Source organism: Saimiri boliviensis, chromosome 2, assembly GCF_048565385.1.
Source record: "Saimiri boliviensis isolate mSaiBol1 chromosome 2, mSaiBol1.pri, whole genome shotgun sequence".
Taxonomy (NCBI): Eukaryota; Metazoa; Chordata; class Mammalia; order Primates; family Cebidae; genus Saimiri; species Saimiri boliviensis.
Genome location: NC_133450.1, coordinates 159517176 through 159542002, shown reverse-complemented (window position 1 = coordinate 159542002; position 24827 = coordinate 159517176). Strand labels below are relative to the sequence as shown.

The 24827-nt window shown below is 35.9% G+C and overlaps 1 protein-coding gene across 2 annotated transcripts in view; it reads right to left on the bottom strand.

Annotated features, from left to right (window-relative positions):
* RIC1 (RIC1 homolog, RAB6A GEF complex partner 1) overlaps positions 1-24827 on the bottom strand; it is a 120757-nt gene that overhangs the window by 48569 nt on the left and 47361 nt on the right. Inside the window, exons 4-6 of one of the 2 annotated variants that reach the window (XM_074394775.1) lie at positions 11356-11463; positions 4373-4515; positions 3965-4098 (exon numbers count right to left, since the gene is read on the bottom strand). In XM_074394775.1, the coding sequence (XP_074250876.1) occupies positions 3965-4098; positions 4373-4515; positions 11356-11463 (385 nt within the window). Of the gene's footprint in view, positions 1-3964; positions 4102-4372; positions 4516-11355; positions 11464-24827 lie in introns of both variants that reach the window. The other variant, XM_003928179.4, reaches the window with a different exon arrangement.

Here is a 24827-nt window from a genome sequence, read left to right as displayed (position 1 = left end):
TATTTAACTTCTCAGTCAATGAAAAGTAGTACATTCTGTTTGGTTTATTCTTTAGAAGCAATTCATGATTTCTCAATTGCTTACTATTCTCTACAATTCCCCTTCTTTATAACGTAATGGTTAATAGCATGGTATCCAGAAGCCTGACAGCTCAGGACTACTTTCACTCCCCAAAATGATTATTTGATCTTTTTAAGCTTCAGTTTTCTTACCTGTAAGTTATTTACCTCTTAAGGTGTTTCAAAGATTAAATGAAGATATACATGCAAACTATTTAGGACAATGCCTCCCAATCAACAAGCATTCAATAAATGAATGACGTTACTGATAAGCGTATATGTTATTTAATTCCATATATAGATGCAGAATAGATTCAGCTCAGTTTAGATGATAAATTCCAAGGCAAAGGTCATGATCATTAGTTCAGCTGGCACAAAAAGTGGCATACTATAATATAGCACTTTTGGATGATCCCAACAGTAAACACTAAAGATACAATACAATCACAACTATTTGAACTAGACTACTACAGATTTCACTTAATTCCAAAATCAGCTATATAATCTATCTAAACATGGAATATTTGCTTTTTTAGTAGGTATTTCATTTTTCAATTTTAATAAAAAAACTGGACATTTTATGTCACAAAATGGTAAAAAGAGTAGTGAGCACTATTTTTCTGAACTACTGCTTAGACTGAAAATTCATCCCGTTTAAGTATTTTCTAGGTGTTTATAATTCACCAGGCACTGCACTCTAGGTGCTGAGGTTATCCCGGCACAGCAAAATTTCTACTTGTATCCTTGCCTTACATTTGAGTCAAGGGACAAACAAGTTAAAAAAGTATACTGTATATGAGAGGTTAGTAAATACTATACAAAAAAAATTAAGCAATGGTGGTGAGGAGGGAGTACAGGGGAAGAGTGTAATGTTAAACAGGTTGCCCTATAAGGATGCCTTTTGAGGAAAGTCCTCAAAGAAATAGAGCAAAGTGTAAGGGCCCTATTGTAGCAGCATTTCTGTCATGCTCAAAGACCAGCAATGAGGCTTGTGTGGATAGAGTGAAGTAGATAGGTTGTGAAAGGAAAGTGGTATATGCGGTAAGAGATATAACAGGAGGTCAGATATTCAGGGCTTTGAAGGTCACCATAAGAATTCTGGCTTCTTCTCCAAGTTCTATAGAAGAATTATTTTAATTTTTAACCTTTTCTGTCATGAATTATAATAAATAATACATAAAAATGAAATGCAAATTTCAATAATATCACAAAGCAAAAACCTGTGAAACTGCTACTCGGGCCAAGAATTATCAGTACCCAAAAGTCTCCCAATAGTGCCCTTCCCAGTCACTATATCCTAACATCACTACCATAGAAGTAACCAATATCCAGATTTACATGGTAACTACTTCCTTCTTTCTTTACCATTACCACTTAAATATGCACCAATATGTACCTCTAATTTAGAACTGCCTGTGTTATTTGTCCTTTAATTTTTACCTAAAATGGAATCATAGCATGTTTTCTTTTGTGTCTAGCTGCTTTTGTTCACCATGTCTGTGAAATCTGTGTTGCTGCATAAAGCCTAGTTTGTTCATGTTCACTGAAGGCTTAAATAATGAACTTAGCTCACTGGGTCGCTGCCCTCTCTTAGTCTGGTAACTCTTCACTGTCTTGTTTGCTCTCCAAGGCCTTCAAGCATACTAAAACACTTATTTGTTTCTCCACCTCTTTTACTCCTTAGGAGGTTCTGTCCTAATAATCTAGTCCTACTGGGTAAGTCTTCACAGAGGACTGACATAATCATATTTTAACACATTTATTAAATATCATTTAGTTATTTCCTTATTAACAGTAATACATATGTATTGTTTTCTTGTAATTTGTATTTTCTATCTATACCTTATTTAGTAATGCCTATCTGCTTTTCATTAGTTTTTAAATCCTTATTAGAAAAATTTCTTTATATTATATACTAATAAATGCTGAGAATATATTTTGTACTAACTCTAAAGTACTCGGAAAAGAGTCAGTCACTTTTTCAGCCCTAATATTTTTATTTCCAATCTAAACATTTAAGTTCTAGAGATAATTACAAATATATGCACCTTATAGGAAAAAAATGAGATTTTTTTCTAATTCATCAAAAGTTTATTTTTATTCTTATTTATATACTGACACAGGTGATCATGAAGGTATTATTTAGTATCTTACTGTCTGAATAAAGTCGATAATGGAAGATATTAGAATATTAAAGCTGATACCAAACAGAATGACAACAACAACAAAAAGGCCATTAAAAACTTAACTTCCTTTCCAGTTAAAGAGAGATGACTAAATATAAATATTTAGCTCCTTGGGATTCCTAAAACCCTAACTTCTACAAGAGAAGAGTTTTTGTTTAAGAAAGCATAAAGCGGCAAAGACAAAAAGAATAGGAGAGGAGGCGGCATTAGAAAATTTTAAAAGCTGGAAAGCCTATCGAAGAGTAGAATTCTTAACTGGCAGGGAATAATGCTGAGAAACATCTAAATTTACATCGTAGGGTACACAAAAGGCTTGGGAATTCTGGTGTCTTTGAAAAGCTAAACTAAAAGTTGTAAAAGTGGTTCAATACCTACTCTAAGAAGCAACTAGGTCCTCCCAGAGCACTTTCCTAAAGCTGAGCAGTCCATAAATAACCCAACTCTACTCCTTCAGAAAACTAAGTATCTTTCTTTGGAGAAAACCAAACCAAAATATCCCTACCCTCATACCTTCCACCAGAGGTCTATGGACCACACTGAAAAGAGGGATGGAAAGCAAAGGTTCACACCTTGAATTTGGACCCTCTAGCCTAACCCTTCTGTAACCCAAATCTCAGAATATTGGGGTAGCTAAGTATTTATCTACTAGAAAGGATTGCATGACTCTTTTCCAAGGAACACTGGAGCCAGAGAGGGAAGCAGATGGGAACAGAAGGGAGGGTGAGAGGGAAGGGTATGACTCTAAAGCTAGGAGGGTCCCAAGGAAATAGCCTATCCTACAGTAAAGGACACAGTCAACCAAAACTCAGTTTTCAATAAATCATTTTTATTTTAGGTCTCTGTAACAGTAGCCAAATCCATATATAAATTAGCTATTAGCTATTAAAAGATCCCAAACAAATAAGAGTAAAGGGAATCTCAGAATAATTATATCGGAAAGCCAAAAAATACAGCTGTGTTGTATATATTAAAAACTTTTTTCTTTCTGAGACAGAGTCTCAGTCTGTTGCCCAGGCTTGAGTGCAGTGGCGTGATCTTGGCTCACCACAACCTCCACCTCCCGGGTTCAAGTGATTCTCCTGCCTCAGCCTCCTGAGTAGCTGGGACTACAGGTATGTACCACCATGCCTGGCTAATTTCTGTATTTTTGTAGAGATGGGGTTTCACTATGTTGGGAGGATGGTCTGGAACTCCTGACCTCATGATTTGCCTGCCTCGGCCTCCCGAAGCGCTGGGATTACAGCTGTGAGCCACTGTGCCCAGCCAAAAATATACAATTAATAGTAACCTAATCAAAATCACAGTAACTCTAATGGGAACATGGGAAGAATATAAGCATGGTGGAAGCAGGGAAGAGGAAAGTTACTGGTCACTTTCCAAAGTAAGAAGTCAAACACAGCCCCAAAACTAAAAATTAAAGAAAATATTCAGAGTAGTGGAGATTAAAAATCAAAATAACCAGTAAAGGAATAAAAAGTAGTTGCCTCCAAGAGTGGAAAATTAGACATGAGGAGAGCAAGGAGGAGAACGGGAACCATCATTTTTCTTTAACATGTCCAAGAGAATTTTGTCTACTTATACTATTTATATGTTTGGTTTGATTAAAAAATTAACAACTCTTAAAATCGTGTATGAATGATAAAAATAAAGAAGAATTTGATAATAAAGAATAAAATAATTAATTACAAAAAAGGTCCCTTCAAAGTAAGTAAGCCATACCTCTGCAGTAAATCTACTTGACACTGGTGTAATAAATCCAACTTTACCATCATTAAATACAACAGCAAACCCATCAAGTGTGGCACAGTATTCCATGTCTCTGATGTGTACATCTGTGAAGCCCAGGAATGAACCTACTGATGAAAAAAATAAGCACATGAAATAGGATTAAGAATACAGTCAGTTACTCTTTCACCTTTTGTCAGCAAAACCTGTAAGGTTAAAAGGGCAAAAATCATGACCTAACAACCCTGAACAGTTAAACGGTCCTTTCCTACTAAATGCCTCTCCCACCCCGCCTCTCCCCTTGCATAAGCAGTTCCAAAGAAGTGTTCGTCCATAGAAGATATCTAACTAGATATCAGACATTAAACAACTGGTTCCACCTCATGTATAAAATATAGGTACCTCTAGATGACTGCAGGTCTACAGAAAAGGGTACTGTGCAAAGATTAATGGCTTTCCTTCCATTTGTCATTCCTTCCCAGTGAATAAGATGAAGAAGTCCATCAGAAGTAGCAACCAGGAGATCTTCCAACACAGACTGCAAACTGTAGGTAGAATCAATTAATTTTTAAGAGCGCATACTAGGAAAGCAATGTGTATGAATATAAAAACTGCTTTAGATTATACTCATGCAAAAATGATCACGAAACCATTTACAAAACATCTCCATTTATCTGCAACTTTATCTATGTATATTTGAATGTAGAATCAGAAATCCTGGAAGAAATGAAAGACTATGGGCAGCCACAGTCACAAACTTGATAACTGATAAAACTAGTTAAAAACAAGAAATAATGAAACAGCAAATTACAAGACAGAAACAAAAGTGAGAGCAGACAAAAAAGAAAAAGAGATAGAGAAACAATAAAATCAGCAAACCTAACTAATAACAGTAAGACAAACTACAGCCACAAAGTGTAGAGGTAACAATCCTCTGGCACTTGTCCAATAAAACTTTGAGTAATGATGGAAATGTTCTGTATCTATACTATCTGTAAACAGTAGTCACAAGCCATCTGTGGTGACTGACTATACACTTGAAATATGGCTAGTACAACAAAATAACTGGAATTTTATTTACTTTTCATTAATGTAAATTTAAATAAATTCATGTGTGACTAGAGGCTACTGTATTGGACTATATTTCTAGGCCAATACATTTCTTAGATATTAGCAAGTCTCACATTGTACATTCCTTCTACAAACATTTACTGAGCCTATTCTCTGTGACAGGAGCTATACTCTGTGTTGGTTATTTGAGGGTGAATAAAATATTCTCCCTCTTCAGAAGAATTCTCAGGCAAGAAATTAAAAATAGTTATAAAGCATGATCTCAATACTTACCAATATTTGTGAAGATATTCAGCATTTACTTATTTATTGGGGAAATAGCCTGTTTTGCTCACCTCTGTATGCACACAGCCCCAAGGGCAGTTAAATCTGTCACTAAATATTTGTGCAAAGGAGGCAAGAAGGAAAGGGCTAGAAGAAAGAGGAACCCATAAATGAGACTGCAAAGATACTGGCACAAATTAAAAGACAACAAGGGAAACCAGTAGAAACTGGTATCAAGAAAGCCAAGGAAGTAAGATGAATTTAAGAAAGAGTGGTTAAATTATCAAACACTGTATAAGGAAAAATTATTAAAAAGTTATCTGTATATTATATATACCCTATTAAATACTATTAAATTCCCTTTCATACTTAAGAACATATTTTTAAAATATTTTAATTGATGATGAAAAAATGTATTTTAGCATTTTAATTCTTAAATGTCCATTACTCATTCTCCTCCAAAGACATCAGCTAATGAAGAATTTGCTGTATTTTTTCCCCAACTATAAAAGTACTGAAAAAGATTAGAAACAGATGTTTCTTTACCCAGCTCTATTTCTTGAACTTAACAGCATTTGTAATCAATTAAAAATCCCAATTCTAGACATTTCACTTTTTTTTTTTTTTTTGAGACGGAGTTTCGCTCTTGTTACCCAGGCTGGAGTGCAATGGCGCGATCTCGGCTCACCGCAACCTCCGCCTCCTGGGTTCAGGCAATTCTCCTGCCTCAGCCTCCTGAGTAGCTGGGATTATAGGCACGCGCCACCATGTCCAGCTAATTTTTTGTATTTTTAGTAGAGACGGGGTTTCACCATGTTGACCAGGTTGGTCTCGATCTCTCGACCTTGTGATCCACCCGCCTTGGCCTCCCAAAGTGTAGACATTTCACTTTTTAAAGCATTACATATTCTTTAATTTCAAATTTATATTTCAGTGATAAAATCTATGTGCATCATTTGGTGGGTAGCGCATAAAAACTTTATGGTTTAGATGTACTATTATATGCTATGAAAATATGTAATACAAAATCTAAGCTATTGGAAAACTGAATTACTTTGAGCCTTAAAGAAATGTAATTATGGGGCCAGAGTGACAAAATAGGCAGCTATATCCTAGGCAGTTGTAATCTTTATTTCTCTGATTATAGATTAGCCTTCTCCCTTACTGCATTGTTTTATAAATGCTGTAAATGACTAAATGGCTACAGGGAAGACCCCTTCCCTCTTCACTGTTGATCTTCATGGTAGATTAATTTCCCTCTTACTTTTCTTACACTAAGACTTCATGGCTATCAAATTGTCTTAAAATGGAAAGAAATTTTTTAAATTGGAAAGAAAATGAAAACCAGCTGTAAAGAAAAGCCACAGGGAAAAGAAAACAAACTGTAACCAAACTATGACTCTAACTCATAAACTAGCCTTGTGTAGAAAATATTATAATCCTACTACACTGTATTTTCCACCTATATAAGCAAGAACTTTTTATTTTTTGAGACAGAGTCTTAACTCTGTTGCCCAGGCTGGAGTGCAGTGGCATGATCTCAGCTCACTGCAACCTCTGCCGCCTGGGATTCTCCTGCCTCAGCCTCCCAAGTAGCTGGGATGACAGTCATGCACCACCCCGCACCCCGTTAATTTTTGTATTTTTGGTAGAGATGGGGTTTCACCATGTTGGCTAGGCTGGTCTTGAACTCCTGAACTCGAGTGATCCATCCATCTCAGCCTCCCAAAGTGCTGGGATTAAAGGCATGAGCCACTGCACCTGGCCTGCAAGAACTGAACTTCTAACTTTGGAACACTGACCCCGATTTCTGAAGTCTGTGTTTTCCCTGATTGGTTAGCTTTCTGCTTGCATTAATTCCAGATTCTGATCCTTTTTATTACTTCAGGTTGACAATGTCAAGAAAGGCAATTTAGCACAGTCGTCACAATGGTTTACCATTGATTTTCCTCAGGAGTCAGCCTAGTTTTTTCCAAACTACATTCTCCCTCTCCCCTAGCCCTTTCTCCCTAGAATAATCACTGTATATGACAGTTAGACATAAGATAAAAGTTATCCTCCAGTAATCTGATTCCCTGCTAAACAAAACTCAACAACTGTCTGACAAAATTAAGAGTTCACTGGTTGGGTGCGGTGGCTCATGCCTGTAATCCCAGCACTCTGGGAGGCCGAGGTGGGTGGATCACAAGGTCAGGAGTTCAAGACCAGCCTGGCCAACATGGTAAAACCACATCTCTACTAAAAATAGAAAACAGAAAGAGAAAATTAGCTGGGCATGGTGGCACACACCTATAATTCCAGCTACTCGGGAGGCTGAGGCAGAATTGCTTGAACCAGACCTGGGAGGGGGAGGTTGCAGTGAGGCTGAATTGTGCCACTGTACTCCAGCCTGCGCTACAGAGCAAGACTGTCTGAAAAAATAAATAAATAAAAATTAAAAAAAATTAAGAGTTCATAGTCTCTACAACATGATAATCAGCAATGCTGCAACAAAGAAATGACTGGCCAGATGTGTAAATTAACAGGAAAATGTAACCCAGAGTCAAGAGAAAAATCCATCAATACAAACAGACTTATAGATAATCTTGACATTGGAATTATCAGATAATGACTTTTTAAAAACCGTGATAAACATAATAAATAATCTATGGGAAGAGATGGATACATCCTTCTCATTTAACTGGAAGTATACAAACTTGTTAAAACAAATGCTGAGCCAGGCATAGTGGCTTGTGCCTGTAATACCAACTACTGGGAGTCTGAGGTGGGAGGATCACTTGAGTCCAGGAGTTCAAGACGAACTGAGCAGCACAGTGAGACCACCATATCAGAAAAAATTTAGAAATGAAACAAAAGCTGGTCTAAGTTGTTAAAATACAATATACTTACAGAAAGTACATACAGACCTTGCCCCAAGTCAGCCAAGTGTTTGCCTACAACTGACTCCCCTTCCTCAGAAATATCTGGCCAACTGAAGGATTCATTATTGGCCTAGTAGGCGGATATCATAACTCTGTTTGATAACTCATGTCTTTTCATGCTGTATTGTTTCTTAAATTTTTTGTTTTTTGTTTTTTTTTTGAGACACAGTCTCATTCTGTTGCCCAGGCTGGAATGCAGTGGCGTGATTTCAACTCATTACAACATCTGCCTCCCAGGTTCAATGATTCTGGTGTCTCAGCCTCCTGAGCAGCTGGGACTACAGGTGTGTGCCACCAAACTCAGTTTAATTTTTGTGTCTTTGTGTTGTTTTTCTTTTTTACTAGTGATGGGGTTTTGCCATGTTGGCCACGCAGGTCTCAGACTCTTGACCTCAAGTGTCCATCTACCTCAGCTTCCCAAAGTGCTGGGATTACAGGCATGAGCCACCATGCCTAGCTTAGTTCTTAAATATTTTTAATATCACAACTGTTTATAAGTACATTTAAAATCTATGTAAATACACTCTAAGTTATGTACCTAAAGAGCCTCTTCAATCACCGACTTCATGAATTTTATGAGAGCTATGTGGTATCCCAGGTGTACGTGTGTGTTAAGTGAGTGTTTAAATTTAGGATCTTGGCTGTAATCCCAGTACTTTGGGAGGCCAAGGAGGGGACATTGCTTGAGTTCAGGAGTTTGAGACCAGACTCAACAACATGGTAAAACCCTGTCTCTACAAAAAGTACAAAAAATTAGCGGGGTATAATGGCATGCACCTGAGAGGTTTAGGTGAGATCACTGGAGCCCAGGGGGCTGAGGCTGCAATGAATTATGATCATGCCACTGCACTTCAGCCTGGGTAACAAAGTGAGACCCTGTCTCAAAAGAAAAGAAAAGGAAAAAAAAAAAAGAAAAGAAAAAGAAGAGAGAGAGAGGGGTGGGGGAAGAAAGAGAGAGGAGAAAGAAGAGAAAAAAGAAAAGAAGAAAGAAAGAGGAAGGAAGGAAGGAAATTTTTGACTGGAGTGTAAAGAATATGGTTAAAACGTGTTATGCTAGATGTCCTTATGTTGCCAACATATACAGTGAAGTAGAAGTGTTTCTGATTAATCAAATATTCCTAATAAGGAATTATATAATTTGTAAATTACCAATTCTCAAAAATATAAATACATTTAATACTTAACTAATATTAAACATTGCATACAACATACTGCTTTCCTAAGTAAGTACCCAGGATGGAGGAAGAAATGAAATAAACTGTGGTATTTAAAAATTAGAAATAGAATATCGAAGTTTTAATCAAACTCTTATTAAAATTGTTTTTACCTTCTAAACATTCTCTATTCTCAATAACAAAAGTTAGATGTCTAACATTAGTATTTTTTCCTCAATCAAAAATAAAAGATGACAGTACTCTTGCTCCTATAAGCAACAGCATAACCAATATCCCTAGCCTTACCTGACTTAATATTTGTCGTGAGAGGAGGGAAAATAATTGGTTATAAAAATCTAAGTTTCATATCTTCTCACTCAATTCAAAATCTACAGGAAATTTCAAATTTCCAGCAGCATGTGTTTCAGGTGCTTATAACATTGCTCTAAAATGCAAGTTTTGAGAGAAACCATACAGATTTCCAACTACCTAAATTTATAGATTAAAATCTAAAACCTAGCACCTCAAAGGTTAAACTTGGACAAGATGGCAGAAATTTTTTTTTTTTGGTGGGGGGTGGGGTAGGGTGGGGGCTCTTTATTCATTCTATTTCCATGCACCACACAAGGTTTACCACCAGGTGGAGGTAGAAAGCCAAGCCTGTACAGTTCTACCTTTTTTGGTACCTACTAAACACTCAGAATTCTCAGTCAAGTAACAAGTTACTTTCTTGAAAATGATTCGCATGCTGAAATAAATAAAATGTGAAGTGATGAACAACCTTCTGACCAAGGTGATGAGTAACCCTGAACTCAATCTTTTATAACACCGATTACATTTGAGCAAATAACAATGGAGTTCTTTTCTATGAGAATAAGATATGAAAAGATGGACCAAACAAGGCAAGACAATACTCAGCCACTTACATACAGTTTTATTTGATATGTTCCAGTATCATTCTGTACAGTACATTAACAAGAGAAATGGTGAAATAAACCTTTCTTAGAACTGTGAGTCAGAGGGATATTTTATAAATTAGCATTACACTCATATTATTCAATATAATTGAATATAAGAGACATACCTACACAATTCAATATTTATTAAGAGTACACAATTAAAAGCTTTTTCCTCAAACCTGTCCTGTAGCTACTCAGTTTTCATCCTCAGTTTCTTATGTATTTTTCCAGAAAAATACATGTTCTCCCTTTTAAACAAGATGGAGATACCACTATCTTCCTTTCAAAAACAAATAGTAGCATCATATGCATCTTGCTTTTTTCACCCAACAACATATTTGGAAAGTTTTATTTTAGAAAACAATGTCCTCTATGTTTTTACAGCTGCATATTGTTTAAATAAATTTTTTTCTATCTACACAGTGGAAAAGATATGAACCTAAACTAAGAGACAACCAAAACGTCAACAGTGGAACAACAATTAAAGAAATAAAGCCAAATTATAGGTAAGATTCCTCATTTTTTCTACCAATGGGTATAAAATATATTTTTGGTGTTCTGGCATTTCTGGCCACTTTGTCATAAAACCTTTATTCATACTTGGATGAAAAAGCTTAATTTCTTCCAAATGTATGTAAATTTCCAAGAAACTTAAGACAACTTTGGAAACAGAGGCACTTTCTCTTTTCGTCAATCTGTGTGCTTTTATTAGTATAATTTTGGGATATACAGACTGCTATTTAAAAAGTCTACACTTTATAAAAATATAAATTGCAAAATAAAATGTATTTGGTATATTCAGTTTATGAGCTTTGTTATAATATACTACTTACAATGTAATTAAGTATAATCTGTAAAACTTCCAATGTCTTATAAGGGTTAATCAGGCATTTCTAGAACTAAGAAGTTATCATGAATTAAAAGAAATGAAACCAACTTTCTTGTTGGTCATGCAATTAACCAACTACATTGCTTACTATCATCACACAATGTCAAATTTAACCAAAGTACTGTACCTCATGATGGGTGCTTGTAAATCCAGTATTTTCCTCATCTCTAAATTTAAAGCTGGAGCACATTGTTCTTCCTTAAAATGGGGTGTCCCCTTCACTTGTGGACTTCCTCTAAAAGAAACAGCATAGAGTTAAAGAAAAAGATACTGAATTTACCTCCACTCTGTGGCTAATATACATCCAATCAAATAAAGTAAATGAAATCAAACTTAAAAATCAAGTATTCATCCTTCAGATTCTCAAATGAAAAACAGACTTAAATTTTATGATAGCAGATATATCTACTTATCAATTGGAAATAAATGTTTGACCATGTTAATCTGTGTTAGGAGGGCAGGAAGGAGAAGAGCAGAGAATCTGAGGGAAAAAACCCACTTGAAATAAAAGTGAACTAACTCTAAAGAGAACCAACAGGCATTTTGTTTAAAATTACTGAGGACCCTTTCTAAGGTGGGAAACTACGGGAAAAAAAATGTATCTTTCAATATAGTACCTGTGCCAGTGGTCTAAATCTTAACTTCACCTTTACTTACTCCATACCTTATCCTTAATTCCTATTTTTAGGTACGTATCAGAATTAAGGCTAAATTCAAGGGTGCAATTAGGAGATGCTTCACAAATTACTTGGTAATAAATAGAAAAATAGCTAAAATTTTTAATCCCTGGCATTAAATAGCTTCAGTAGAGTGCTGGTCAATGCCAACTTAACTGAACCGCCACACACAACCCCTCAAAGGACTATAAGCTGTTTTGTATTCTTTATCTTCACAGGGCATAGGAGTAGACCATTATCTTCTTCAGTGCCTGTGTTGGAATTTAACAGTTATCTGTCTCTGTCAGTTATCACCTGTGGCAGCAATTAGCCTGCTGACATCATCTCTCTCTTTCCAGTCAAGTACAGTCCTGTAAATTAATTTGTCAATACTATGAAAATAATGCACAAAGAGTCAAACAAGTCCAATAGCTTTCAAAGTTCCTGGCTTTGTGAAAAATATTTTGATGCTCAGAAAACTCTCTTGCTATTTTTTAGTTATAGACTACTTTTCTTACAAGTTTGGTGGTACTTTATTACCATTCTATCTGCTACTGCCGTGATCTGGAGTACTTAATTCCTTCTAAGTCTAAATGACTAAGCTAGCTAATGTTTAACCATACAGGTTCATGTTCAACTAACATGTCTGACTGATGTGACAGCCTATATAAAGGACATGAAAGTAGTTATAGGAGTCACATTTGGCCAGGTGCAGTGGCTCATGCCAGTGGCCTCAGCACTTCAGGAGGCCACGGTGGGCAGATAACGAGGTCTCTGGAGATCAAGACCATCCTGGCTAATACAGTGAAATCCCATCTCTACGAAAAAAAAAAAAAAAAAAAATTAGCCGGGCGTGGAGGCACATGCCTGTACTCCCAGCTACTCAGGAGGCTGAGGCAGGACAACCACCTGAACCCAGGAGGTGTGGGATGCAGTGAGCTGAGATCGTGCCACTGCACTCCACCCTGGGTGACAAAGAGAGACTGTCTCAAAAAGAAAAAAAAAAAAAAGTATCTTCTCTAACCAAATGGAATATAACTAAAAATCAGTAAAAGAAAATCTAGAAGATTCACAAATACGTGAAAATAATATACTCCAAATCAATGATTCAAAGAAGAAACCAAAGGGAAATTAGGAAAAACTCTGAAACTAATGAAAACAGAAATGTAACATTATGGGATACAATGAATAAAGTCCTCAGAGGGAAATTTATTCCTAAAATACCTACATTAAAAAAAAGATTTCAAATCAATAACCCAACTTTATATCTTATGGAACTAGTAAAAGAGCTGGCAGAAGGATGGATATGATAAAAATTAGAGTGGCTATACATGAAATCGAGAATAGAAAAACAACAGAGGAAAAAGTAATTAAAGCAACAGTTGGTTGAAAACAAACATCAATATAATTGAAAAACCTAAGGAAAAAGAGAGAAGACTCTAAAAGTCTGAAATGAAAGTGGAAATATTACTACTGACCATACAAAAATATAGTATGGCTTAAAAGAGAATAATGTAAACAACTGAATGCTAACAAGTTAGATAACCTATGTTAAATGAACAAATTCCCAGAATTTGAACACAAATTTGAACACAAATTTCCCAATTTACTCAAAAGGAAATAAAACGTATGAATAGACTTATAACAAGTAATAAAATTGAGTCAGTTATCAAAAACCTCCCAATAAAGAAGAACCCAAAACCAGATGGCTTAATTAGTGACTTACACAATATTTAAGAATATTAAAAATGAACATCCATCTTTCTCAAGTGTGTTATTAAAAAAAAAATAGGTAAGAGGAGGGAACACTTTCTAATCCATTCTCGTTTTCTGAGATGAAGTCTCACTATCACCAGGCTGGAGGGCAGTGGCAAATCTCAGCTCACTGCAACCTCCAACTCCCTGGTTCAAGTGATTCTCCTGCCTCAGCCTCTTGAGTAGCTGGGATTACAGGCACACACCACCATGCCCAGCTAATTTTTGTAGTTTTAGTAGAGATGGGGTTTAACCATGTCAGCAACGATGGTCTTGATCACCTGACCTGAGGTGATCTGCCCACCTTGGCCTCCCAAAGTGCTGGGATTACAGGTGTGAGCCACCACATCCAGCCTTCTAATTCATTTTATAAGGTTAGCATTGCCTTCATACCAAAGTCAAAGACACAGACACTGAAAGAAAAGGAAACCATGGCTTAATATACCTTAAAAATATAGATGCAAAAATCCTCAACAAAATAATAGCAATAGATCCAGTAGCACATTAAAAGGATTATCCATCATGACCAAGTGGACTTTAGCCCAAAAATACAATCATGGTTCAATACATGAAAATCAATGTGACACAATGTAATCACATTAACAGAATGAAGGTGAAAAATCCCAGAATGATTTCAATTCATGCAGAAAATGCATGTGAAAAATACAAATACTCTTTTAAGATAAAAACACTCAACAAACTAGGAAAGGAAAAACTTCTTCAAAATGGATGTACATGAAAGAGCACACAACTAACATTCATGCAGAAAATGCATGTGAAAAATACTAATACTCTTTTAAGATAAAAACACTCGGCCGGGCGCAGTGGCTCAAGCCTGTAATCCCAGCACTTTGGGAGGCCGAGGCGGGTGTATCACGAGGTCAGGAGATCGAGACCAACCTGGTCAACATGGTGAAACCCCGTTTCTACTAAAAATACAAAAAATTGGCTAGGCATGGTGGTGCATGCCTGTAGTCCCAGCCACTCAGGAGGCTGAAGCAGGAGAATTGCCTGAACCCAGGAGGCGGAGGTTGCGGTGAGCCGAGATCGCGCCATTGCACTCCAGCCTGGGTAACAAGAGCGAAACTCCGTCTCAAAAAAAAAAAAAAAAAAAAAAAAAAAGATAAAAACACTCAACAAACTAGGAAAGGAAAAACTTCTTCAAAAAAAGGACGTACATGAAAGAGCACACAACTAACATCTTATTCAGTGGTAAAAGACTGAAAGTTTTCTATGATCAGGCTTGAGATAAGAATGCTGCTCTCGCTACTGCCATTCAACATCATACTGGACATTCTAGACAGCAATCAGGTAAGAAAAAGAAGTAAAAGTCATCCAAACAAATGTGACACTCTCTATTCAAAGATGTCATGATAGTATAGTATATATAGAAAATTCTAAGGAATCCACACAAGAGTTATTAGAGCTAATAAATGAATTTATCAAAGTTATAGTACATGATCAACACAGAAAGCAAATGTATTTCTCTACGCTAGCAATAAAAATTTCAGAAAACAACTCCATTTACAATAACATCAAAAAGAGTAAAATATTTAGGAATAAATTGACCCAAGGATGCGTAAGAGTTATATGTGTAAGAGTTGTATGTGTAAATAAATTAAGGGAGAACTAAGAAATTGGAAAGGCATACTATGTTCATGAATGGAATATTTAATATTGTTAAGATGTTAATACTTCCCAAGTATTAGCTATAGATTAAATGCAATTTCTACAAAATCCCAATTTTTTTTTAAACAGCAATGAGAAAGCTGATCCTCAAATTAATATGGAAAGGCAAGGAACCCTGAAGAGCCAAAATAATCTTGAAAAGAACAAAGTTGGAGAACTCACATTTCCGAATCACAAAACTTACTGCAAAGCTACAGTAACCAACAGTGTGGTAATGATATAAGGGAAGACATACAGATCAATGGAACAGAATTGAGAGTCCAATAATAAACCTATACACCTATGGTCAACTGATTACTGGCAAGGGTGCCAAGTGTACCCAACAGGGGAAAGAACATCTCTTTAACAAATGGTACTGGGACAACTGTATAGTCATTTACAAAAGAATTAAGTTGAATCCTGAGCTCACACCATAAACAAAAAATAATTCAAAATGAATCAAAACTAAATATAAGAGCTAAAACTATTCTTTAAAAATGCAAGAAAGTATAAGGGTAAATTGTTATGGTCTTGCATGTGGAAATTGTTTTTTAAATATAAGCCCCCAAGTATAAGGAACAACAACAACTATATATATATATATATATATATATATATTGGACTTCATCAAAATTATAACTTTTTTGTGAAAAAGGTATTACCAAGAAAGTGAAAAGCCCGGAGAATCAGAAAAAAAAATGAAAATCATGTATCTTAAAAGAATCTAGTATCCAGAATATATAAAGAAGTCTTACAACTCAGACAAAGATAAGCAACCCAAATAAAAAGAAGGGAGAGAGGCGGGGCATGGTGGTTCATGCTTGTAATTCCAGCACTTTGGGGCCAAGACAGAAGGACTGCTTGAGCCCAGGAGTTTGAGACTAGCCTGAGCAACACAGTGAGCTCCCATATTTACAAAAACTTAAAAAAATTAGCCAGGTGTGACAGTAAATGCCTGCTAGTCTCAACTATTCTGGAGGCTGAGGTGAGAGGACTGCTCAAGTCCAGGAAATCAAGGATTCAGTGAGCTATGATTGTGCCACTGCCTGGATAACACAAGAACCTTTCTTTAAAAAAAAAAAAAAAAAAAAAAAAAAAAAGCCAGGCATGGGTGTCTCACTCCTGTAATCCCAGCACTTTGGGAGGCCAAGGCTGGTGGATCACAAGTCAGGAGGTCGAGACCATCTGGTCAACACAGTAAAACCTCATCTCTACTAAAATTACAAAAATTAGCTGGGCATGGTGGCGTATGCCTGTAATCCCAGCTACCTGGGAGGCTGAGGCAGGAGAATCACTTGAATCAGGAGTTGGAGGTTGCAGTGAGCTGAGATTGTGCCAGGGCACTCCAGTCTGGCAAAAGAGACTCCATCTCAAAAAAAAGGGAAGAAAAGTGCGAAGACTTGAATAGGTACTTATCTAGAGAAGGTACACAAATGGCCAAAGAGTATGTTCAATGTCATTAATCATTCGGAAAATACAAATCAAAACCATAATGAGAAACTATTTTACATTCATTAAAATGACCCTAATATAAAAAAAAAAAAAAAAAAAAAAACAGAAAATAAACAAGTGTTGACAAGGATGTGGAGAAACCAGAACCCTCATACATGGCTTGTGGGAAGACAGTTTAGCAGTTTCTCAAAAAGCTAAACATAGAATTACCATGTAACCTAGCAATTCTACTTCCAGGTATATACCCCAAAAGAACTGACAACAGGTGTTCAAATACAAATTGTACATGAACAATTGCTATGAACATTCCTAGTCATAGCAGGACTATTCATAATAGCCAAAAAGTGAAAACAACCTCAACGTCCAGCATCCAATTAATGGATAAATACAATGTGGCAAATCCATATATCAAAGTATTATTCAGCCATAAAAGAAATGAAGTACTGATACATGCTAAAACATGAATTAACCTTGAAAACATTACACTAAAGAAGACACAAAAGGTACACACTGTATTATTCCTTTATACAATCTTTCCAGAATAGGCAAATCCACAGAGACAGAGACAGGAAACAAATGTATGGTTCTAGGGACTGAGTGCAGTAAAGAACAGGGAATGACTGCTTACTCAATCCATGGTTTCTGCTTGGAGTGATGTAAAAGTTCTGGAACTAGATAATTGTCATAGTTGTACAAAACACTGTAAGTGTACTTAGCTATGTGAGACATGGAGTCAAAGGAGATTATTTTGGAGCTTTAAGATTTAATGACTGTCCTACTGAGTTTAAGATCTGCACGGGGCTTGTAGCTCCTTTCTTTTGGTGGATTTCTCCCTTTTAGAATAGGAGTAGTTACTTCCATGTCTATACTCCCATTGTATCTTGGAAGTAATTAACTTGTTTTTTGATTTTACAGGCTCATAGGTGGAAGCGAATAGCTTTGTCTCAGATGGGACTGTGGACTTTTGAGTTAATGCTGGAATGCGTTCAGACTTTGGGGGACTCTTGTGAAGGCATGATTGTTTTCTAAAATGTGAGAAGGACGCGAGATTTGGGAGGGGACAAGGGTGAAATTATATGGTTTGGGTTTGTGGCCTGGTGGGAGGTGACTGGATCATGGGGGCGATTTCCTCTGATGGTGCTGTTCTTGTGATAGTAAGTTATTGTGAGATCTGGTTGTTTAAAAGTGTGTAACACTATATGAGGCAAGGAAGATGTATGTAAAACAAAAACCTAAATTTTCAAGAGAAAATGTAACTGATCATTTCTTTTTCTTTTTATCTTTTTGAGATGGAGTCTTGCTCTGTCACCCAGGCTGGAGTGCAGTGGTATGAACTCGGCTTACTGCAACCTCCACCTCCCAGTTCAGGCAATTTGCTTCAGCCTCCCAAGTAGCTGGAATTACAGGCGCCTACCACCACACTGGCTAGTTTTTTATTTTTAGTAGAGATGGGTTTCTGCCATATTGGCCAGGCTGGTCTTGAATTCCTGACCTCAAGTGATCTGCCCACCTTGGCCTCCCAAAGTGTGGGATTACAGGCATGAGCCACCTCGCCCAGCTTGAACATTTATTTCTAAGCTATACTTCGCATTTAAATGAATACACCCCAAAGGATTAAATATAGATGCCGATAAAAAAGATAAATAACTCCACCAGGAGTGCTATGTACATATCCACTCATCAAAAGAATAAAATCATTCAAAACTTTTCTATAGGTCTCGAAGAGATGAACCAACTATACCATAGTTATACCACAGATAGGGTATATAACAAGTTATTATTTACTTGCACTAATGAAATAGAACCCAGCCAATTTAAGTCACAGTAGTAGTTTTGATAAATTTTGAGAAGAAACATGAAAGGAAATTAAACACCAAACTTTGACCATATGATTCTGAAAGGAATCTGAACTAAAAGTTAGGTAAGCTAACTGGGGCAAAGAATGTGAAAAGCAGGGAAGCGTAGGAAATTATACTTGTTTGAAAAAAAAAAATTATAACTCGCAGTTGTCTTTGTGAAACTACATGGAAAAGAAAAAATTTAATTATCTTCTAACTTTTATTAGATTACTCGTGACTCCTGTAGTTCAAAGTTATAGAAAGTTTTAAGTAATCTGTTTCAACCATTTTTCCATAAGCTTTGCTTTATAGTGTGCAATTGTGCAGAATGAAGGTGGTTACACAATGCATATATCATGTTTTGGCAAAAATACCTGCACATGAAAAGGTGCAAACCTTGTTAGACAATTCAAGGACTTTGAGAAAAAACAAAATATACAATTTATTATATCTTTATAAGGTATATTTATAAATATACCTTAATATACATAAGATAATTAGTTTGTAAGATTTCCCCTCTAAAAGTGTTAAAATTTGCTAGGTTTACAAATAGATTTATAAGAGTATAGATGGAATGTAAAAGTTCGAGCTACGGTTATTGTTTTAAAGCTTTAATAAATTACTCTTTAGCCAAAGTAAACTCTAAATATTTAGATTTTTGACTGAAAACACAAAAACATGCAAAATCAAAAATGAACAAAAAGAAATGAAAACAGCTGAATACATTATGGGATTGGCAAAAGGAATTAATACCATTATAATCTCATCAGTAATGTTCTAGATTTATATCTATTTGAGATTAACTGGGGCTATCAAAAAACAAACTAACAAAATTTACAGAACTAGCTAAAGACTTGTCAGTCATCCAAGCTCAGTATTAGTTAATTAGTTTCCCCACAACTTATGGCAGAATTGGTGAAAGAAGGAACAAACATTTCAATAAGGGAAACTTGGTGGAGTGGCGGGGGATGGAGTGGGGAAAGCCCATGGGAACTGTGACCCTGAGAGACAAGAAACCAGTAAAAGGAAAAAAAAAAAGTAGGAATGATTGTTCAATAGATATAAAATTCTAAATTTTAACTAAAGTAAAAACTTATTACTTTCTTGTGATAACATTAGGGAAATATGGCCTAATATTGCCCTCCACTGGATAGTTCTTCCTCAAATAAAACAGCTAATAAACAAATGAAATAGTGAAGAAATTAGCATTTCTCTAAATATCTTGAAAAATAACCTCATGTTTTTCTTAACTCAGTTTTGGATCAATTGTGTGATAGTTTTCTCAATGCATTCTAAGTTGTCGTGGTTCTTAAAGCCAAGAGGTTTACACATCACTGGCTATATAAAGCTAATTCTGCACACAGTTTGTCTTATTTATAGATAGATACTTTCAGATATGCTTTAATGTTTAATCACGGTAAACTGTCACTAATACTATATATGAAATCCAATAATTTAGTTTCAGAATCAAAGTTAACAGACATCAGAAAGTGTTGTAAATCTCAGATTATTGCCAAAATCCAAAATGTGAAAAATCCAACAATTATACTTTAATTACAAAAATTGACTTACACAGGATTTATTAAAACCTAATTTATGAAACAGAAGAAATCTAGAGACACTAGGTTGCCCTTACAATTTGTGTGAAATTTGTCTCCAGAAAGTTTTACAAAATGTTACTTTTATATTTTATTTATGTAAGCAATGTGCAAACAGATTTTTGAAAACAACAACAACAAAACAACAAAACAGACATTGAAATAAATGTAAGCTATACATACATGTAAGAAAGATCAATAAAAACAAGTAGGATAATTATTACCCACTAATTCCAGTTTAGAACTGCAGGCGGCCAGGGCCCATCCCAGCAGCTCGGGGCCAAAGCTGGAGCCGACCTTGGACCAGCTGTCATTCCATTGCAGGGTACATTCACATACATACCCCACACTCACTCAGACTGGGGCCATGCAAACACGCCAATTCATCTAAAGTGCACATCTCTGGGATGCGGGAGGAAAGCACAGAACTACAGACATTGGAAGAATATGAAAATTTCACAATGACAGTGGCCCTGGCAAGGGATCAATTCTTTTCCCTCATCAATGTTATGACACTACAGGATATGCTGTAATGAGTTTCTCACTGTATTAAAGAAGTTATCTTTGTAAACACTTGGCATTTTCAAGTATTGTATAAATAAATACTTCACTAAAGTTCCCCAGAGGGGTCAAGTCTGTTATTGCTTACATTTGATACATGACTCATTTGAGACTTGCTTTTGAACAAGTACACCTGTATTTTTTGGTAGCCTCTGTTAAAGTTTTGTGATTCTTCAAATTCTAGTTCACTCTAAAACCTTACGCTTAACGAACTAGAATTTTCTTCTTTTCTAAACAAATATAAATTGTCTTAAATATACAATAGAGGCAGATTATATTTACATAATTCAAAAGGCAACCTAGACAACAATAACAGTTGCAACTTATTAAGAATCAAATAATAAATAATTTTTCTCATTTTATAGACACACAGCACAGAAAGGAACTTTAGAAAGTGGCTTTTCCAAAATCTTGGGAAAAAGTAGAATCCGATCTGGAACTTGAGCCTCTCTGATTCCAACTGCCATATTTTTTTCCACATTTCTAAACTGCATATTTACTTGAGGTCGTAATAGCAAGTCTAAGAAAAATATCACAAGAAAGTAGGAAAAATGAAATTAAGCCAGTTTGAGAGTTTTGTTTTATTAATGTATTTTGCATATATTAACTTTTGCAATTAAAAGTAAAGCTTCCCAGTTTTCTATTCTAATGAATGACAAGGCATTCATGCTAATGAGTGGTCCTCAAAGAGCCACGGGAGAAAAAAAAAAAAAAAAGAAAAAGAGAAAGAAATGTTTCTATGGGATGGGTCAACTACTAGTCAAACTTCCCAGAACACTGAGGGGGGAGTAATTTCTCATCAAATTGGTAAATACAAAAAATCAAACCACAATACCCACAAGCGTAGCATAAAAACTACACAGAAGTCGTAAAAGTAAGAAGACTGCTTTTAAAGCACATCATGTATGCTTTGGAGGGCTAGATCAGGTGGTATCGAAAACTGACTCAAAATTAAATTCAACAGCTATTTATGTGAGCAAATTCTTTTGTGCAGGAGATATGTGCCAACTAAAGAAAATAATAATGTGGCAAATAACCTGATGGATTTGGGGCATGGGGGAACAGAAACTTCAAGAACGCAATTTATTATAGTGTTTTTCCTTGCAACGTAACTTACTTAAGTCTGGACTTTTCTCCCAAGAATAGAACTCAAGTATCATCTACAAAACTTCCCTTGAAAACTAATCACTTTACCCTGAAATGCTACTATGACTTTCCAAGATATTCACTTGGTAATCTGTTATTTCATATTGTCATTAACTTTAAACAATTATTCATTATCATATTTACTACCAGTGTATAGCAAGTGTTTTAGAGATGATAGTAGGCATACAATAAACGAGGATGAATGCCATTTGAGATGATTCTTAAATGTGCAAGGCTTAATCTAGAAAGTTCTGGCAGCCCTGTGTAAATTCTGGGACTAAGAGGCTTTAGTTCTCCAACCATAATTCTGGAAAGGCTCAGATGATTTATTTTCCCCGAACTCCAGGCCTCATATTTTATCATTTGCATTCATCATTGTTTACTGGAATGCTCATAATAAAAAAAAGTATTTCTGGATGAAATGAAATAATGATAGCAGGTGGATGTGCTTAAACATACTCTAGTGGAAAAAGACTAAAAATTGTTCTAACTGATGGACACCTAGATGATCATTTTATTATTCCACTAGTAGAGTAACTGGCACCAAATTTGTGCCCAGAAACAAGAGAACTGGACAAAATACATCAACCAACCATATTCAGACATGAGACAGCAGGCAGCACAGGACTATCACTGAGTGAAGGAAAACAAACAGGTTCTCTGGCAGAAGTCACCTTCTAACCCCTTAAGGTTTTGTCCATCATGTAGGGTGAGATAACCTAGGCAGAGTATAGCAGCCATTACAAGATGAGGAGAAAAAAGATTAAAGTTCAGAGAAGCAGAAGCAGTTATTTGTGAATCAGAGCACCAGTGATGTGGGAGTTACACAGCAAAAGAGCTCTAGAAACCTGCAAGAGTTTCCCCTGAGTCTTACTGCATAAAATGCAAACATATAATGACACTCCACAAATCCAGGCAAAGCATGACTACTAGGATTTTTGGCTACCTTACTCATATAGAACTCAGGAGACATTTCAGTTCTGACTAGCCAGAATGGAGAGACCTCGTTAAAGACCCAGGGCATTCAGTGGAGACTTCAGAAGGGCTAAGCTAGCTTAACGGTTAAATCTACCCTAAAAACCATACAAAAAGCCCCAAAAGATCAAGAACATCTCAAAGTAGCTTAACTGCCACCCAAAACAACCTTCAATACTCTTTAAAGGAAGAGGACAAAACTCAGACAAGTGATAATGTAATACAATATCCAATATCCAATCTAAAATTACTAGACATGTGATAGGAACCAGCAATTCTACTCCTAGGTATTTATTTACTCAAGAGATACAGGGCAACTGGAGAGTGAAACGAGATTAGAATCTAAAAAAGCAAAGTTCACATTTTTCATTTTTTATCTTTATAGATCTCTCACTGTTTGTTTTTTTTTTTTTAAATAACAAGGTACTCATGACTTAGTAATGTAAATTGTTAAAAAGTACTATGGGAATGCACATACAAGATCAGTTATTTACTGGGTACAAGGGAGAAGAGTTGAGGACAGAAGGTTTATAGAGTACAAGAGATGTCTGACCTGAGCTTGAAAAACCAAGTCAGAAAAATTTCTTACTTAAAAATAGATAGTGCGGGAGTCATACTGAATAGAGCAAATAACAAAGGAACAGAGGCATTAAATTGGAATTGTGGGTTCAATGTGTTTGAGATATGAAGAAAGTAGGTTCTAAATGCTAGGCCAGAAAGCTTTGACTTTGTTTTGGAAAAGAATTTGTTATCAATACAAATGATAAACCTCATTATGTAGGCGAATGAGACCAGGTAAAGAGAAAAGAGTTAGTGAATAAGCTTTTTTAATAGATGAGGAGGAGGACATGAGGGCTCCTAAAAAGACCAATGAGAGTAAAATAGAGTTAAATGAATTCTAGAGACAATGGAAAACTGTAATCAATAAAATTTGATGATTGAACAAATATGGAAAGTGAAGAAACAAATAATCCAGAGGAAGAAACAAACAATCCAAGGTTTTCTACCTCACACAATTGTACAAAAGATGATTGAAAATAACTGCAATAAAATTTAACAAAACAAAAGCATGTATAGCTTGGTAGAGAGTGAGTGAGGTTTAGACATTAATTTGAAATTTAAGAAGATATAATAGGCTAGGTGCAGTGGCTCATTCCTGTAATCCCAGCACTTTGGGAGGCAGAGGCAGGAAGATCACTTGAGGTCAGGAGTCCGAGGCCAGCCTGGCCAACACGGTAAAACCTTGTCTCTACCAAAAATACAAAAATTAGCCAGGCATGGTAGTGCATGCCTGTTGTCTCAGCTACTTAGGATTGAGACATGAGAACTGGCTGAACCCAGAAGGCAGAGGCTGCAAGCAGCCAAGATCATGCCACTGCACTCCAGCCTGGGTGAGGGAGGGGGAGGAGGAGCAGGTGGTGGCAGAGGAGGAGGTGGAGGCAGACATGGAAGAGGAGGAAGAAGAGGAACAAGAGGAAGAAAGAAGAAGAAATAACAATCAAGGAGAAAAATGACAAGACCTAAACTGAAGTAGTGTCATTGAGAATTACAAGGAGGGAAAAGAAATGACACACAAGGTAGAAGAATATACTGGACTAGATATAGACTGGCTATTGATGTTAGTGCGCAGGAAGAGTGAATAAACTCAAATAAATGGTGGTGCCATTCACAGGGGGAAAGAAAAAGGGGCTCTTGACTTTCCCAGGATTCAGTTATCTAAAAATCAGACTGGATTTTCAACTTTACAGATAATAAAAAATTCATTCTAACTATAAATTATTAGATAGGACCTAAAATTTATACACAATATTGATATCATTTTATGAACTTTCATACCTGCTAAATCTCACCAATCCAGAATGGTCTCCCTCTGGATGTATGTTTTTGTTACCTCATCGTCTTTGAGATCCTTTTATATGTCATCTTCTCAGTGAAGACAGAAACCACTAT